This window comes from Somniosus microcephalus, chromosome 7 (genome assembly GCF_052327205.1).
Source record: "Somniosus microcephalus isolate GS21.2 chromosome 7, FLI_Smic_1.0, whole genome shotgun sequence".
NCBI classification, from domain to species: domain Eukaryota; kingdom Metazoa; phylum Chordata; class Chondrichthyes; order Squaliformes; family Somniosidae; genus Somniosus; species Somniosus microcephalus.
In genome coordinates this window covers 248,365,503-248,381,291 of record NC_140993.1, presented here as the reverse complement: position 1 = coordinate 248,381,291, position 15,789 = coordinate 248,365,503, and the positions used below count along the sequence as shown (strand labels likewise).

The 15,789-nt window shown below is 45.0% G+C and overlaps 1 protein-coding gene across 2 annotated transcripts in view; it reads left to right on the top strand.

Moving 5' to 3' along the window:
* nsmce2 (NSE2 SUMO ligase component of SMC5/6 complex) overlaps nucleotides 1-15,789 on the top strand; it is a 245,096-nt gene that overhangs the window by 44,561 nt on the left and 184,746 nt on the right. For both annotated transcript variants that reach the window (XM_085993572.1, XM_085993573.1), the window contains exon 3: nucleotides 2,601-2,707. In XM_085993572.1, the coding sequence (XP_085849698.1) occupies nucleotides 2,601-2,707 (107 nt within the window). The remainder of the gene's footprint in view (nucleotides 1-2,600; nucleotides 2,708-15,789) is intronic.

The window sequence follows — 15,789 nt, the reverse complement described above, 5'->3', positions numbered from 1 at the left end:
TGAAAAAGAGCTATCCAGCCTCATCCCACTTTCTAGCTCTTGGTCCGTAGCCCTGTAGGTTACGGCACTTCAAGTGCATATCCAAGTACTTTTTAAATGTGATGAGCATTTCTGTCTCTACCACCCTTTCAGGCAGAGAGTTCCAGACCCCCACCACCCTCTGGGTGAAAACATTTCTCCTCAACTCCCCTCTAATCCTTCTACCAACTACTTTAAATCTATGCCCCCTGGTTATTGACCTCTCTGCTAAGGGAAATAGGTCCTTCCTATCCACTCTATATTGGCCCCATATAATTTTACACACCTCAATCAAGTCTCCCCTCTGTCTCCTCTGTTCCAAAGAAAACAACCCCAGCCTATCCAATCTTTCTTCATAGCTAAAATTCTCCAGTCCTGGCATCATCTTTGTAAATCTCCTCTGTACCCTCTCCAGTGCAATCATAACTTTCCTGTAATGTGGTGACCAGAACTGTACACAGTACTCTAGCTGTAGCCTAACTAGTGTTTTATACAGTTCAAGCATAACCTCCCTGCTCTTATATTCTATGCCTCGGCAAATGGGACCATAGGAACAGGAGTAGGCCATTCAGCCCCTCGAGCCTGTTCTGCCATTCAGTGAGATCATGGCTGATCTGCAACCTAATTCCATATACCCACCTTTGGCCCATATCCCTTAATACCTTTGGTTAACAGAAAGCTATCAATCTCTGATTTAAAATTAACAATTGATCTAATAAAGTAAAGTATCCCTTATGCTGCCTTAACCTGTCCTGTCCTGCTACCTTCAGGGATCTGTGGACATGCACTCCAAGGGGTCTCTGTTCCCCTACACATCACAGTATCCTACCATTTAATGTGTATTCCCTTGCCTTGTTAGCCCTCCCCAAATGCATTACCTCCCACTTCTCCGGATTGAATTCCATTTGCCACTTTTTTGCCCACCTGACCAGTCCACTGATACCTTCCTGCAGTCTACGGCCTAGAAATTGACTATAGCCCCGTTGGGGCGCCAGCCTCGCCAGGGCGCTAAAAGTAGCGCCCCGGAAGCAGTCGCAGCTGCCCGCTGGAAATTCAGTTGGAGCGCCCCAAAGGGAAGTGCAGCGCTACTGGAGGCGCCCCGCATCCCTCTTGGGGCGCTGCAACTGAATATCGTAGCGCAACGTGCCGCAGCGCCAGATGCTGCGGCACGTCGCGCTGCGGTACTGCAGGCCTTCCTTCCCTTCTTAAAGGGGAGGGGCCTTGTACAGTGCGATCTGGGGCCCAGCTGGGCCCCCGAGGATCGCGAGTGCCGGCAAAAGAGCCCGGCACCGAGGAGAAGTGCCGGGCTCTTGGAACGCAGTTGGCACTCCGCGGGGGGTGGGGGGGGGGTGCTCGGGAGGCCGGGGACGGCAGCGCGGAGAGGTGCTGGCAGGCGGCCAGCAACAAAAATGGCCGCCCCGCGCCTCCTTTAATTAGCGCCTCTACCGCCGCAGGTAGGCCCCCCTGAACCGGTCGCACATAGCATCTGGTGTTAAATCAGGGGGGCGCATCTAAATATCGCGATCGGGACGTCAGCGGGGCGCTGCGCACACCGATGACGTCATCGGTAGCGGCGCAGCATTAACGGCTAGCGCCACCATTAGCGTCCCGCTAAATTTAGCGGGAGGCGTGGCCAGTGGCTTCCGACCCACTTAGCGCCCTCTTAAGGCGCTACCCACTGAATTTCTAGGCCTACAGCTTTCTTCCTCACTATCAATCACACGACCAATTTTTGTATCATCTGCAAAATTCTTAATCATGCCCCCTACATTGAGGTCTAAATCATTGATGTATACCACAAAAGCAAAGGACCTAGTACTGAGCCCTGCGGAACTCCACTTGAAACAGCTTTCCATCCGTCGACCATTACCCTTTGTTTCCTGCCACTGAGACAGTTTTGGATCCAACTTGTCACTTTCCCTTGGATCCCATGGGCTTTTACTTTTCTGACCAGTCTGTCATGTGGATCCTTTAATGTTTAATGAAAAAGAATACTGTACTTATTTTATTAAATAGAAAATGTAATTAAAAGCCCTGAGTTTTTGCAGTTCATTTCACATTTGTCATGTGGTATTTGACAGTTGCAGTATATTGGTCTGATGTAAAACTTTGTTAGAGCTTCTTGGGTTGAATGCTCAAATAGAATTGTGGAATATTGTAGCACAGGAACAGCTATTCAGCCCATCAAGTCGGCACTGGTATTTTTTTCCACATGAGCTACTTGGCCCAATTCCATTCTCCTGCTCACTCCTCATACCTTTTAATATTCCTCTTTCTCAAGCAATTGTCCAATTTCCTTCTGAAATCATTTATGGACTATGATTCAACAATGGTTTGTGGCAAAGTATTTCATGTTCTAATCACCCTTTGTGTAAAGAAGCTTGGGTTCACAGCTTTATCATCCCAAATTGCTGTTCAACAGACAGTGATTGTGCTTTCAGAGCTGAGTTCTTGCTTCCTCAACCTCCAGATGCACTTAAATTGCAAACATTTAATACACTTAAAGCTTCAAAGGTCAAAACAGCTAGAGGTTAATTACTAGCTAATGCAGCCATAATTTATTGATGCGTTTTGTTTTCTAGGTGGTGCAGAAGAAGTAAGCAACATGGAAAAGCTGATGCTAGACTATGTATCTATGGACCGGGAGCTTGAGCAGTTCATACAGGCTGTAGATGATGTCACACACCAGGTAGGAGATCAAGGCTGCTTTCATGATGCCCTTATATTGCACTACTTTTGCAAGCAGTTCTGTTCTAGTGACTTGGATTCCTGGGTGTTGTAAAATCTGCCCTATTTTTATTTGTCCAGCTGGGCGGGACTGCCCTCGCCTGGTTGCATTCTTATCTATCCAGTCGTAGCCAGAGAATCACCTGCAATGGCTTCTCCTCTTGCTCCCAAACCATTACCTCTGGAGTCCCCCAAGGATTTATCCTTGGTCCCCTCCTATTTCTTATCTACATGCTACCTCTTGGTGACGTCATCCGAAAACACGACGTCGGGCTCCACATGTGCGCTGACGACACTGAGCATTACCTCACCATCAATTAGTTAAGGATAGGGTGACTGAACACCTTGAAAATTTTCAGTTGATTAGAGAGATAATGCCTGTAGATCATGCCTGACGAACCTGATTGAATTTTTTGAAGCGGTGATTAAAGTAGTGGGCAGGGGAATGTCTATGGATGTTATTTATATGGATTTCCAGAAGGCATTTGATAAAGTCCTTCATAAGAGACTGTTAACTAAGATTGAAGCCCATGGAATTGAAGGCAAATTATTGACCTGGTTAGGAAATTGCCTGAGCGGCAGGAGACAGAGAGTAGGGATAATAGGCAGGTACTCTTAATTGGCAAGATGTGACTAGTAGTGTCGCGCAGGGATCTTTGTTGCGGCCTCAACTATTCATTGTATTTATTAACGACTTGGGTGATGGGATAGAAAGCCAAATTGGCCAGTGACACAAAGATAGGCGGCATTGTAGGCAGTATAAATGAAAGCATAAAATTACAAAGAGATATTGATAGATTAAGTGAATGGGCAAAACTGTGGCAAATGGATTTCAATATCGGCAAATGTGAGGTCATCCACTTTGGACCTAAAAGGATAGAACAGGGTACTTTCTAAATGGTGTAAAGCTAAAAACAGTGGAGATCCAAAGAGACTTGGGGGTTCAGGTACATAGATCATTAAAATGTCATGAACAGGTACAGAAAATAATCAAAAAAGGCTAATGGGATGCTGGCCTTTTTATCTAGATGACTAGAATACAAGGGGGTGGAAGTCATGCTGCAGCTGTACAAAATCCTGGTTAGACCACACCTGGAGTGCTGTGAGCAGTTCTGGGCACCACACCTTAGGAAGGATATATTGGCCTTGGAGGGAGTGCAGCACAGCTTAGGTTATCAGCATGATACCTGGACTCCAGGGGTTAAATTATGAGGAGCGATTACACAAAATTAAGGTTGTATTCCCTGGAATTTAGAAGCTTAAGGGGTGATTTGATTGAAGTTTTCAAGATATTAAGGGGAACAAATAGGGTAGATAGAGAGAAACTAATTCCGCTGGTTGGGGAGTCTAGGAGTAGGGGGCATAGTCTAAAAATTAGAGCTAGACTTTTCAGGATTGAAATTGGGAAACACAAAGGGTGGTAGAAGTTTGGAAAACTCTTCCGTAAACAGTAATTGATGCTAGATCAATTATTCATTTTAAATTTGAGATTGATAGATTTTTGTTAACCAAAGGTATTGAGGGATTTGAGGCAAAGGCACAGATGGAGTTAGGTCACAGATCAGCCATGATCTCATTGAATGGCGGAACAGGCTCGAGGGGTCAAATGGCTACCCCTGTTCCTATGTTAAAAGCGCTATATAAATGCAAGTTGTTCTAGTTGTGGGTGGATTTCTTAGCAGCTGGAAAAACGATTACGGTTGCCATTCGTGGCTATGCATCTGGCTATAATACGACTCCTAGTGCCTGAGGGAAGTGCGTACATTCAGTCTGATGTGCACAAAATTGCTTCACTGGCATGCACAGGAAGGCTGAGGCACTGGAAGGCACATTCGATGACAAAACCATTTCTGTTTATATTGATGATGGTGGCGCTTTCTCTGGAAGTGTCGATGGAAAATAAACCTATAAGTCAATCTGGAAAGTTACTGCTAGAATACATTCCTTGTGTCAGCCTTTGCTCTGTGGTAGCACTCTCATCTCTGAGTTAGAGGTCGTGGGTTCAAGCCCCACTCCAGAGACTCGACCACATAACCTTGGCTGACACTTCAGTGTAGTGCTGAGGGAGTGGTGTACTGTCGGAGGTGCCCTTCTTCGAATGAGAGGTTGTGGACGTAAAATTTTCTGTGGCACTACTCGAAGAAGAGAAGGAGAGTTCACCCAGTGTCTTGGCCAATATTTATCTCCAGCCGACATCACTAAAACAACTTAATTGGTCAATCATCTCATTGCTGTTTGTGGGACCTTGCTGTGTGCAAATTGGCTGCTGAGTTTCCAAACATTACAGCAATGACTACACGTCATTGATTGTGAAGTGCTTTGGGATGTTCTGAAGTTGTGAAAGGCGTTTGAGGTCATAGTCATAGTCATAATGACACAGGAGGCCATTCTGCCCATCGAGTTCATGCCGGTTCTCTGTAGAGCTTGCGCTTGGCTTTCGCTTGCTCTCGGTGAAGAGGCTCGAAGTATTCGGCGCCTTCCCGGATGCTTCTCCTCCACTTTGTGCGGTCTTAGGCCAGGGATTCCCAGGTGTCGGTAGGGATGTAACACTTTTTGAAAGAGGCTTTGAGGATGTCCTTGAAGTGTTTCCTCTGCCCACCTGGGGCTATCTTGCCGTGTCGGAGCTCCGAGTAGAGCGCTTGTTTTGGGAGTCTCGTATCGGACATGCGGATGATGTGATGCGTCCATCGGAGCTGATCGAGCATGGTCAAAGCTTCAATGCTGAGGATGTTGGCCTGAGCGAGGACACTGATGTTGGTGCGCCTATCCTGCTAATGGATTTGCAAGATCTTGCGGAGGCAGCGTTGGTGGTACCTCACCAGTGCTCCCCTCACATGGTTCCACTACTACCTTTTCTAACTCAGCCAGCATGTCCCTAGCAATGTCTTTTCTTTTTCTTCTGGTCTCCTCCCACCGTCACCTCCGAAGTCACCCAATTTACCTATGGCTCCCTCCTGTTCCTCATCTACATGCTTTCTGCAGGCATATATGTGCTAACAGCACCCATATCTATTTCTCCACTACATGCACAAGACAGGGTTGTGGTGGAATACTCTCCAATTGCCTGGATGGATGCAGCTGCAACAACAGTCAATAATCTCTACACCAATCAGGACTAAACATTCCGCTTGATCGGCAGCCCATCCACCACCTTAAACATCTACTCCCTCCCCCACCGTGCACACCGTGGCTGCAGTGTGTACTATCTACAGGATGCACTGCAGCACCTCCCCAAGGATTCTTCAACAGCACCTCCCAAACCCATCTCCTCCACCACCTTGAAGGACAAGGGCAGCGGGTGCATGTGAACACCATCACCTCCAAGTTTCCCCCTAAGTTACACACCATCCCGACTCTTTTTTATTCGTTCATGGGATCAGGGTGTCGCTGGCACAGCCAGCATTTATTGCCCATCCCTAATTGCCCTTGAGAAGGTGGTGGTGAGCTGCCGCCTTGAATCGCTACAGTCCGTGCGGTGAAGGTACTCTCACAGTTAGGGAGGGAGTTCCAGGATTTTGACCCAGCGACGATGAAGGAACGGCGATGTACTTGCAAGTCAGGATGGTGTGTGACTTGGAGGGGAACTTGGAGCTGGTGGTGTTCCCATGCGCCTGCTGCCCTTGTCCTTCTAGGTGGTAGAGGTCGCGGGTTTGGGAGGTGCTGCCGAAGAAGTCTTGTTGAGTTGCTGCAGTGCATCTTTTAGATGGTGCACACTGCAGCCACGGTACGCCGATGGTGAAGGGAGTGACTGTTTAAGGTGGTGGATGGGGTGCCAATCAAGCTTTGTCCTGGATGGCGTCGAGCTTCTTGAGTGTTGTTGGAGCTGCACTCATCCAGGCAAGTGGAGAGTATTCCATCACACTCCTTACTTGTGCCTTGTAGATGGTGGAAAGGCTTTCGGGAGTCGGGAGGTGAGACACTCACCGCAGAATACCTAGCCTCTGACCTGCTCTTGTTGCCACATTATTTATGTGGCTGGTCCAGTTAAGTTTCTGGTCAATGGTGACCCCCAGAATGTTGTTGGTGGGGGATTTGGCGATGGTAATGCTGTTGAATGTCAAGGGGCGGTGGTTAGACTCTCGCTTTTTGGAGATAGTCATTGCCTGGCACTTGTGTGTCATGAATGTTACCTGCCACTTATCAGCCCAAGTCTGAATTTCGTCCAGGTTTTGTTGCATGCGGGCATGAACTGCTTCATTATCTGAGGAGTTGCGAATGGCACTGAACTCTGTGCAGTCATCAGCGAACATCCCCATTTCTGACCTTGGAGGGAAGGTCATTGATGAAGCAGCTGAAGATGATTGGACCTGGGACACCGCCCTGAGGAACTCCTGCAGCGATGTCCTGGGGCTGTGATGATTAACCTCCAACCACCACAACCATCTTTCTTTGTGCTAGGTATGACTCCAGCCAGTGGAGCGTTTCTTCCCCTCCGCCGCCCCCCCCCCCCCCCCCCCCCCCCCCAGTTCCCATTAACTTCAGTTTTACTAGAGCTCCTTGATGCCACACTCCGTCAAATGCTGCCTTGATGTCAGGGGCAGTCACTCTCGCCTCACCTCTGGAATTCAGCTCCTTTGTCCATGTTTCGGCCAAGGCTGCAAGGCTGTAATGAGGTCTGGAGCTGAGTGGTCCTGGCGGAACCCAAACTGGGCAGCAGTGAGCAGGTTATTGGTGAGTAAGTGCTGCTTGATAACACTGTCGACGACACCTTCCATCACTTTGCTGATGATTGAGAGTAGACTGATGGGGCGGTAATTGGCTGGATTGGATTTGTCCTGCTTTTTGTGGACAGGACATACCTGGGCAGTTTTCCACATTGTCGGATAGATGCCAGTGTTGTAGCTGTACTGGAACAGCTTGGCTAGAGGCGCGGCTAGTTCTGCAGCACAAGTCTTCAGCACGACAGCCGGGATGTTGTTGGGGCCCATAGCCTTTGCTGTATCCAGTGCGCTCAACCTTTTCTTGATATCACATGGAGTGAATCGAATTGGCTGAAGACTGGCTTCTGTGATGGTGGGGACCTCAGGAGGCTGATCTGGATCATCCACTCGGCACTTCTGGCTGAAGATGGTTGCAAACGCTTCAGTTAAAGACTAAAAGACAGCAGACAGACTCACCGGCCCCAAATCTGAATAGCAAAGAAAAATGATGTGACCTTTACCAACCAATCAGTCACCAGCTATCTTGTGACGTCACTCCTTGTGTTTTTTTCCCCTCGTTGCTACCGCTGCCGGTGAGTCTGGGCCTTGCTCTCTCTCCCATTCCTTATGATCCTCGCTCAAGCTCCACCCAGGGCCGCTCTCGTTGCTACCGCTGCCGGTGAGCCTGGGCCTCGCTCTCTCTCCCATTCCTTATACTCCTCGCTATCCTCGCTCAGGCTCCACCCAGGGTCGCTTTCATTGCTGCTGGTGTTTCAAAGTTGTGAAATTCTAATGTTCAAACAGAAGAAATGAAGATAATTTTATCGTGAAAGGGTTAAATTAGAGACCAAAGTCTTTTGATTGAGATGTTAAACTGAAGCCTGTCGTGGTGGATGGCATTATTAGAAGATTAGGGAGTTCTCCAGGTGTTTCGGCTTTCTCTTCAAACAGTTTTTCAAAGAAAATAGTTTGTGACTAAACTGTAATGTGAAATTATTTGTATGAAATTTAAAAAAAAAAACCTGAATGGAGTTGACATCATGAGTACTCAAGCGATAGGATTTGTAACCCATGGGTGGGGTGGCCTAATAATTCACGAGCTACAAAGTCAAATGGCCAGCACACAATCAAATTACCACCATCAAAAAAACTGATTAACTGGTTATTCATCTCGGTGTAGTTTATGTACTCTTGCCTTGCACAAATTGGCTTCTGTGTTGGCTGCCCAATAATGGTGACTACTTTTCAAAAATAATTAAATGAATGTGAAGTGATTTGGGGATGTGATAATATGTAAACACATGTTATTTCTTTAAAGTTGCATTTCAAATTGCATATTATTGCATACGCATTATATATAATATTGATGTCATTGGTATAATTGAGGCCTAGGTGACTTGTTTTGTAAAGTGTTGTGCATCCAATGTTGCTTTCAATTTCACCTAATAACAGTGGAACTGTAGAATTACTGTTACAAAACATTATCAATGACCACCTCCAATGTATTTCCACACTTGACAGTGTGTGAGAGAGAAAAAAACTGTTAATGCTTCCACTAAAATAGTGGACAGAGGCATGTCACATACGTTAAATATACGCTAATATTGGCAATAGCAAGTTCCAGGCTTGACACGTAACATGTGGGACGGTGTGGCCTAAATCCTTCATGGCACAGTGCCTGCAATGCTTTGGAGTCCCCATAAAATGTGCTGCCCCTCACGCTATGTGGTACAACTACTTAGCTTCACTTGAGGATGTTACCTGCATAAATGTTTTTTTGGATCATGTGCGATGATGCAGTTGAGGACATACAGTTTGCACGAGATCCATTTCACAGTGGTGTTACTGGACCAACTTGCAATTCATGCATCAATTTCATTTCCATTTAAAACTCCAATTTAGATTCTATCATTCTTATTTTATTGTTACTAACTCGTATTGTAGACAGAATCCAAGACGAGGTGCCACTTGTGTGCTGGCCATTTGACTTTGTAGCTCGTGAATTATTAGGCCACCCCACACGTGAGTTACAAATCCTATCTCATGAGTACTCATGATGTCAACTCCATTCAGTTTTTTAAAAAATTTCATACAAATAATTTCACATTACAGTTTAGTCACTGGAACTATTTTCTTTGAACAATTGTTTGAAGAGAATGTCCAATACAAATACACTAAACCCATTTAAGAAATAAACTTTACTGAATTACCTTTTATCAGATATAATTTTAGGTAAAAGGATAAATGGAATACATTTTGATGACTTGTAGAATTTAATTGATTCCTCACTTGGTGACCTACAATTCTCTCATAATTTCATCGCTTGCATGTTATTACTCAGTCCACTAATAGATCTAAGTCATATCCCATGAGTCTTCATAATATATTCTATATTTATTCTTCATAAAGCGCTACCATCGATTGCATTCTGTGGGATCTGTTTTGTTGAACAACAAATGGAATAGTCGTGAAATTGTTTTAATTGTGATGAAATATGAAGATCAGTTGCTCAGCTGTGGCTCTAAAATGCACCATCACCCTCTCACATTCTATGACAATTGGTTACAGAAACTTACAAAATTAAATTAAATGATTGATATAATGCAGTGTTTAAATTCATGGTATAACTTTAGTGTTGGAACTTGTTGCTCTCTGCTGTTTGCATGGATTGTGCTTCTGGAACGGGTTGAATGGGATAGGGGAATTTGCATACCAGTATTCTGATTTGTATAAATTATCAATGGGCAAAGCAAAATATTCAAAACACTTATCTCCAATTATCAGCTTCCATCTCCCGAACATTGCTCATTTCTGCTTTTATCTCATCCCTTTGCCACCTCACCCCCACTGCTACTGAAACTCATCCAAATCTTTTGACTTTTCTATTGCAATCCTTGCTCAACTCCCGAACTCCACCTTACATAAAGTCGAAACCACCAACAGCTCTGCAACCGGCATTGTATCCTGTACAAAATCCTGCATGTCTGTTAGCCGTCCTCGCCGACCTCTTAGCACAAAGCTTCAAAATTCTTGTCCTCGTTAAAAAATCCCTCCACAGCTTTACCTCTCCCTATCTTTAGAACCTCATTCAGCTCTACGTCCCTGTCTTCCAAAGTACCCTTTTTTTCCTGAAGGTACTTTCATGCTGGGGTTATAATTCTACGGGCACCAATACACCCAGTGGCCATTCTTCATGTAGGAACCTGAAAAATGAATGTTGACAGGCTTGGTGATTATGGGGACATCAAAGTCAAGCATGATATTTTCCTCATATCCATGTGCGCAGTTTTCAGCTAGAGTCATTGCTTCATGACCAGAAGTAAACTTATGGTGTCAGTAATGGTTTGTGCTATTAGTGAGTGTGTTTTTCCTGTTGCCTTGATATAATTGCTATGGCTACTGCTGGTATTTGTTAACGTTCATACATGTGTTTGCTTTGTACTGAAGAAAATTGCTTCATACTTAGATTGAAATCCTGCTTCAGTGGGCACTGAGTGTATCTAAATCTGAATATCAACAAGATGTCTTGCTTTTACGCTGAAAGACTATTGCTCAATGTTAACAGTTAATATCATATGATTAAAATTAAACATTGCAAAAGTATTCACTAAACATTACTGGGCTTGGTTACAAGTTAAATAGTTCAGTCTGATTAATACCTAGACAGTGGCACTGATGATTTTGTTTATGTCCGGTTATGGAAATGATTTCTAAGTGGTACATTATCTGAAATAATTCTGTATTTAACACTAAAATTTCATTTAAGTCACTGTTGCAGGAAAAAGTCTTTCAACATTGCAAGTGTAGAACTATTTTCTAATGACAGATGCCATACTATTCTGACTTTTGCCACTTCTGGTGTGAATTCAAGTTTTAAATCATCAAAAAAATGCAACATAGTAAAATGGCATCCATGGTAAAGGTATTGCTTACTAGTAATATTTCATGATTGAAAGGGAGTGGATATACCATGTCCTTTCCTCTCCCTTTCTGTTTAGCACTTGCGTATTCTAGATAATCAGGGCCAAGACTTTATATTGACTAAGTCAAATACTGTTTTTATTGCTGTGAAACCACAAACAAGTGGCATTGGTTATTATACTATGCATTCACATAATTTAACTGCAGAAGACTTGTCTTGAACACTAACCAGTGCAATAAGCATTTAGAACTGTAGAAATTTGCAGTAGAGAAGTTGGTCAGTCAGCCTATCCTATTTGTGCTGGTTTTTTGCAAGAGCAATCCAAAACTAATCCCACTGCTGCCAAATTGTACATTAATGAATTAATCATGCATTTATGCAGTAACTGTGTGGCAGCCTGTTGAGACATTGCACCACAGATTCATTGCGTGTGGGCTCTCCTCATGAATTCCCTTCCCAATGTCAGCCAGGACATTTCAGTGACGCAAAGAGTTTCACGGTGAAGGGAAGGTTAATGGGAAGGAATTTGACCCACATTATTGTTTTGTACATCTTTTGAGGCTTGACTTTTCTAATGCTCTCCGAGCTGCCCCCGTGTCTCAATACTGCACAAGCTTCAACTCATCCAAAATGCTAAAGCCTGTAGCCTCGCTTGCATAACGTTACATTTTGATCACTATATCCCCTCAAAACTTCACTGGCTTCCTATTCCTCCAGCAAGTTAACATCAAAATTCTTATCCTCGCCTCTTCATGGCCGTGTTCTACCCTTATTTCTTATGTTCTTATGTACCTTAGTGATCTCTAGCCTTATGTCTTCACAACACTAGGCTTTTCCATATCCCATGCTCTCGCCACCAATGTTTGCTCATTCAGGCTACCCTAAAACAACCTGCCTGGTTTCATCTACCTTGCCATCTTCCTCCCAGCTTTCAGAAACCTCTTGAAAACCCACCTTTAGATCATAGCTTTGGTTTCTCCTTCCTAACTCACTCCATTTTTTTCCCTCTCCTGCAGTGTCCAGTGTTTATTTTCCTGCTTAATGTACCAAGGTGCTTTGAGGTGTCTTCTGGCATGTGAGGAGCACTATAGAAATACAAGTTGCTGTTCGAAGTGACTGATTTAACAGTATATTGGCAAAAGCTTAGTAATGGCTTGCCTAGCCTCCAAGTAAATGTGGAAACTAACACAAGTCTAAAAATAACTTTGAAAATTGATTGAGGGGAGGTGCAGGAAAAGTTTTTTGTTGAAGAAAATAAAATTGAGTATGATTACATATGAATCATGAGCGCAGAGCACTACTTTAAAATCTTCAAAGTGACTTAAATTTCAATTCATAAGCAGCATTATGTAAATACTGATGAATCAACTGTTCAGAATGCTGTTCTGTGTCTATAATAAGATACATGCTTATGCTGCCAGTGTCATGATTCTGACTAGTTGGTACATGAGTGTGATTTCTTAATATAATTAATACTAACCAGTACATTGCAGCCTATTCAAGCTTGGATATATAGCAATATAATGTTTCTGAAATGAATGTAATTTGTCTGAAATTTTGGATGAGTCAAATAAAGCAATATTGTATTAAACTGAGGCTTTAGAGGGGTAATTTTACAAATTCATCTTCCGGGTAAGGACCTTTGCCCATCAGGAGCGCACAGCAGGAATTTGGCTGTACGCTCCCTGCAATTTTCTGTTGATTTTAGATTGTCACTGTTGTGTCTGTGTATAATAAGACACAGACTGCAGGAGAACGGTATAACAGGTGTTTACTCAACGTGACTCACACGGGAACTGATCTGTACAGATTACTACTCAGTGCTATATACAGGTGTGGTCACTGCCGGTACTGCAGTATACATGAGCTGTAAAAGATAGTTCCCCCCCTTAAAGGTATATACATTACAATTCCTCTCCTTTTAGATTAACAGTACCATAACACTCATTTAACAATTAAATATCAAACTAATTACAATTAACACTTTTAACATGCAACATTAGCTGAAAATAGTCTATTTATATATTCAGTCTTTGGGGAGGCTTCCTGATCCTTTCTGGATAGCGCCTTTCCCGAGTGTCTTGCTCTTGGTGCGGAGGCGATTCTGGCCCCCTGTCGTCGGTTGGTTCATCAGCTTCTGATGCTACTGTTTCTGGGGTAGATGCGACCTGTACGTCGGGTTCATCACCAGGTATGTATGGGCGAGGCATGGGGTTGACTTGTTCCTGTGACTCTAGGATCTGGTCAGCATGGCATCTCGCGATGCTCTCCCCAACGTCCACTGTGTACATTAGTGGGCCCTGCCGTGTGAATATCGTTCCTGGCTGCCATTTTTCTGTTCGGTAGTCATGGGCCAAGACTGGTTGCCCTACATTGAAGCTCCTTGTTGGCTTCTCATGGATGTGCTGGAATTGCTTACTCTCAACATCTCTTCGTACGTTTGGTCTGAGCAAATCCAGGTGAGATCTTAACCTTCGGTTAAAGAACATCATGGCCGGGGCCTGGTTGGTGACTGCATGTGTCGCATTCCGGTAGTCGAACAGGAAATTGTCCACCTTGTGCTGCAGCGGAATGTTGTCATTGTACATAGCCTTTATTGCCTTCTTAAAGGTTTGTACGAACCTCTCAGCCAATCCATTTGTGGCTGGATGATACGGGGCGGATGTGTAATGCCTTACCCCATTCTTTTTCAAGAACCTCCAGAACTCTTCGGACACAAACTGTGGTCCGTTGTCGGAGCAAATCTGTTCTGGCAAGCCATTCCTGGCAAAAATGGTCCGTAGGACTGCAATAGTTTTCTCCGTGGTGGTGGAGGACATTTTGATGACCTCAGGCCATTTCGAATGCGCATCCACGGCTATTAAAAACATTGAGTCCATGAATGGACCAGCAAAATCAATATGCACCCGTTGCCATGGAGATGAGGGCCACTCCCATGGGTGTAGAGGGGCCTGTGGTGGTGCATTTTGGACTTTCTGGCATCCTGAGCAGCTTTTGGTCAGGTCCTCGATTTGTTTATCGATTCCCGGCCACCACACATAAGCCCTGGCTAGGCTTTTCATTTTTACCCCTCCCAGATGACCCTCGTGAAGCTCATTGAGCACTCTATCCCTTAACTTGGGTGGAATTACCACTCGGGATCCACACATCAAGGTCCCCGGCACACTGACAGCTGTTCTCTCCTTGTCGAGAATGCTGGCAACAGTGAGTCGCCATGTGCTGGCCATCCCTTCACCGTCAAATCATATACCCGAGACAGTGTCGGGTCATTTCGGGTTTCCTTTTCGATACAAGCGTTAGTTACCGGTAGGTATTCCACTATAGTCGAATGGAATATTTCGACAGGATCCACTGCTGGTGCTTCCTCCGCAATAGGCAGTGGCAGGCGTGATAGCCCATCAGCATTTCCATGCTGTTTCGTGCCCTTATATTCAATCTCATAGTGGTGCGCCCCTAGAAAAAGTGACCATCTTTGTAGTCGTTGCGCAGTCATCACCGGAACGCCCTTCTTCGGATTAAAAATGGAGACAAGAGGCTGGTGATCAGTCAGCAAGGTGAATTTCTGCCCGTGCAGATAGTGATTGAACTTTTTCATTCCCCACACTAAGCTGAGGGCCTCCCTGTCAATCTGGGTGTAATTACGCTCGGCTGAGGTTAGTGATCGTGACGCAAAGGCTATTGGCCTCTCTGAACCGTCCGAGAATTTGTGCGACAGCACCGCTCCAATGCCGTAGGGTGACGCATCACATGCCAACCGAATTGGTAATGTTGGGTTGTAATGGGCCAATACCTCTTTCGATGCGATTAGTGTTTTGCTCTTCTGGAAAGCTCGTCTACATTCGTCACTCCACTTCCATGGCACCCCAGTTTGCAGTAGGGTGTTCAGTGGGTGTAGTATTGTAGACAAATTTGGTAAGAACTTATGGTAGTAGTTTACCAGCCCGAGGAACGACCTCAGTTGTGACACATTTTCCGGTGCTGGAGCCTTGACTACTGCCTCAATCTTCTCTGGGGACTTATGTAACCCCTCTTTATCGATAACGGTGGCATAGTGGTTAGCACTGTTGCCTCACAGCGACAGGGACCCGGGTTCGAATCCGGCCTCGGGTGACTGTCTGTGTGGAGTTTGCACATTCTCCCCGCGTTTGCGTGGGTTTTCTCCGGGTGCTCCGGTTTCCTCCCACAGTCCAAAGATGTGTGGGTTAGGTTGATTGGCTATGATAAATTGACCCTTAGTGTTAGGGGGATTAAATACATGGGGTTACGGGGATAGGGTGGGATATGTGTTGGTGTAGGGGTTACGGGGATCGGGTGGGATATGTGTCGGTGCAGGCTCGATGGGCCGAAATGGCCTCTATCTGCACTGTGGGGTTTCTGTGATTCTGTGAATACGAGATCTGTTTTCTAAAAAACTCGCATTTGGGGCGGTTAGCTCGGAGCCCATATTCCTGCAATCTAGTGAGCACCTGCTCCAGGTTGGCA